Source organism: Haplochromis burtoni, unplaced genomic scaffold (assembly GCF_018398535.1).
Source record: "Haplochromis burtoni strain Fernald_Lab_line unplaced genomic scaffold, NCSU_Asbu1 Contig_2048, whole genome shotgun sequence".
Lineage (NCBI taxonomy): Eukaryota > Metazoa > Chordata > Actinopteri > Cichliformes > Cichlidae > Haplochromis > Haplochromis burtoni.
The window spans coordinates 5,083-6,437 of NW_024584409.1; the positions used below are offsets into that span (position 1 = coordinate 5,083).

At 42.6% G+C, this 1,355-nt stretch overlaps 1 protein-coding gene and 1 long non-coding RNA gene across 6 annotated transcripts in view; both read left to right on the forward strand.

Annotated features, from left to right (window-relative positions):
- The window catches only part of LOC121813611, a 4,008-nt gene extending 3,206 nt beyond the window's left edge, over positions 1–802 (forward strand). For all 5 annotated transcript variants that reach the window (XR_006053792.1, XR_006053794.1, XR_006053791.1 and 2 more), the window contains one exon: positions 85–802. This is a non-coding gene — a long non-coding RNA (uncharacterized LOC121813611). The remainder of the gene's footprint in view (positions 1–84) is intronic.
- A 420-nt stretch (positions 803–1,222) lies between these two features.
- Positions 1,223–1,355, forward strand: part of LOC121813612 (probable E3 ubiquitin-protein ligase HERC6) — a gene marked incomplete at its 3' end in the record, with an annotated part of 3,261 nt that continues 3,128 nt past the window's right edge. The window contains 1 exon segment of the mRNA XM_042217476.1: positions 1,223–1,262. Within this exon segment, the coding sequence (XP_042073410.1) occupies positions 1,254–1,262 (9 nt within the window).

Here is a 1,355-nt window from a genome sequence, read left to right on the forward strand (position 1 = left end):
CAGCTATAACTGCTTCGACTCTTCTGGGAAAGCTTTCCACAAGGTTTAGGTGTGTTTATGGGAATTTTTTGACTATTCTTCCAGAAGTGCATTTGTGGTGTCAGACACTGACGTTGGAGGAGAAGGCCTGGCTCACAGTTGCTGCTCTAATTCATCCCAAATATGTTCTATCAGGGTGAGGTCAGGACTCTGTGCAGGCTAGTCCAGTTCTTCTACACCAAACTCGCTCATCCATGTCTTTATAGACCTTGTATTGTGCACTGGTGCCCAGCCATGTTGGAACAGAAAGTGGCCATCCCCAAACTAGAAGCATGAAATTGTCTTGATATGCTGAAGCATTAAGAGTTCCTTTCATCTGCACTAAGGGGGCGAACCCAACTCCTGATAAATAGCCCCACAACAAAATCGCCCCTCCACCACACTTTACACTTGGCACAGTGCAGTCAGACAAGTACTTCTGGCAACCACCAAACCCTGACACATCCATCGGATTGCCAGTCAGAGAAGTGTGATTCGTCACTCCAGTAAACACATCTCCACTGCTTTAGAGTCCAGTGTTGAGATGCTTAAATCACTCCATCTGACACTTTGCATTGTGTTTGTCAATGTAAGGCTGGGATGCAGCTGCTCAGCCATGGAAACCAATGAAGTTTGGACATCTGTAACAATAGCAGACTGCAGATATTGGTGACTTAAGTGCACTATGAGCCTTAGCATCAGCCGACTAGCTGTCATTTCCAATTACTTCCACTTTGTTTTAATATCACTAACAGCTGACTATGGAATATTTAATAGCGAGGAAATTTCAATTTCAATGATTTGGATGGGTTAGAGCAGGGGTCGGCAACCTGCGGCTCTTTAGTCCGTATAGTGCGGCTCCGCGTGGCTTGGGAAAATAAATTAAAAGTATTTAACTGAAGTGTATTTTATTTATGTTAGTTTTTTTTTCAACTTGTAGTTCTACATTGGAAGATTATTGTGATATTGAAATATAAAAATAAAATTATATTTTATTATTTTTTCATTGCTCAAAATAAGCGCCACACTCGCGGAAGCCGGTGTACCCGCTGAAACGGCGTGCATTTATCGAGACTTTCAACCCCAGGTAGGCCAATTATGGATCTTCGGATCCACATTATGTCGGCAGCTGTTCTCCACCGTGAACTATGTGAAAAAACAAACGCCGCTCACGCCTCACAGATGACAGCTTGCAGTCCTGCGTTTTGATGAACTAACTGAAGAGCAGAGGAAAGATGTCCTTCGTAAGTACTTGCTGAAGCCTCCATTATGATATGTTACTGAAATCACACTGTATCATATAAAACATTAGATTTTTCTGCACTTTACCAAGATAC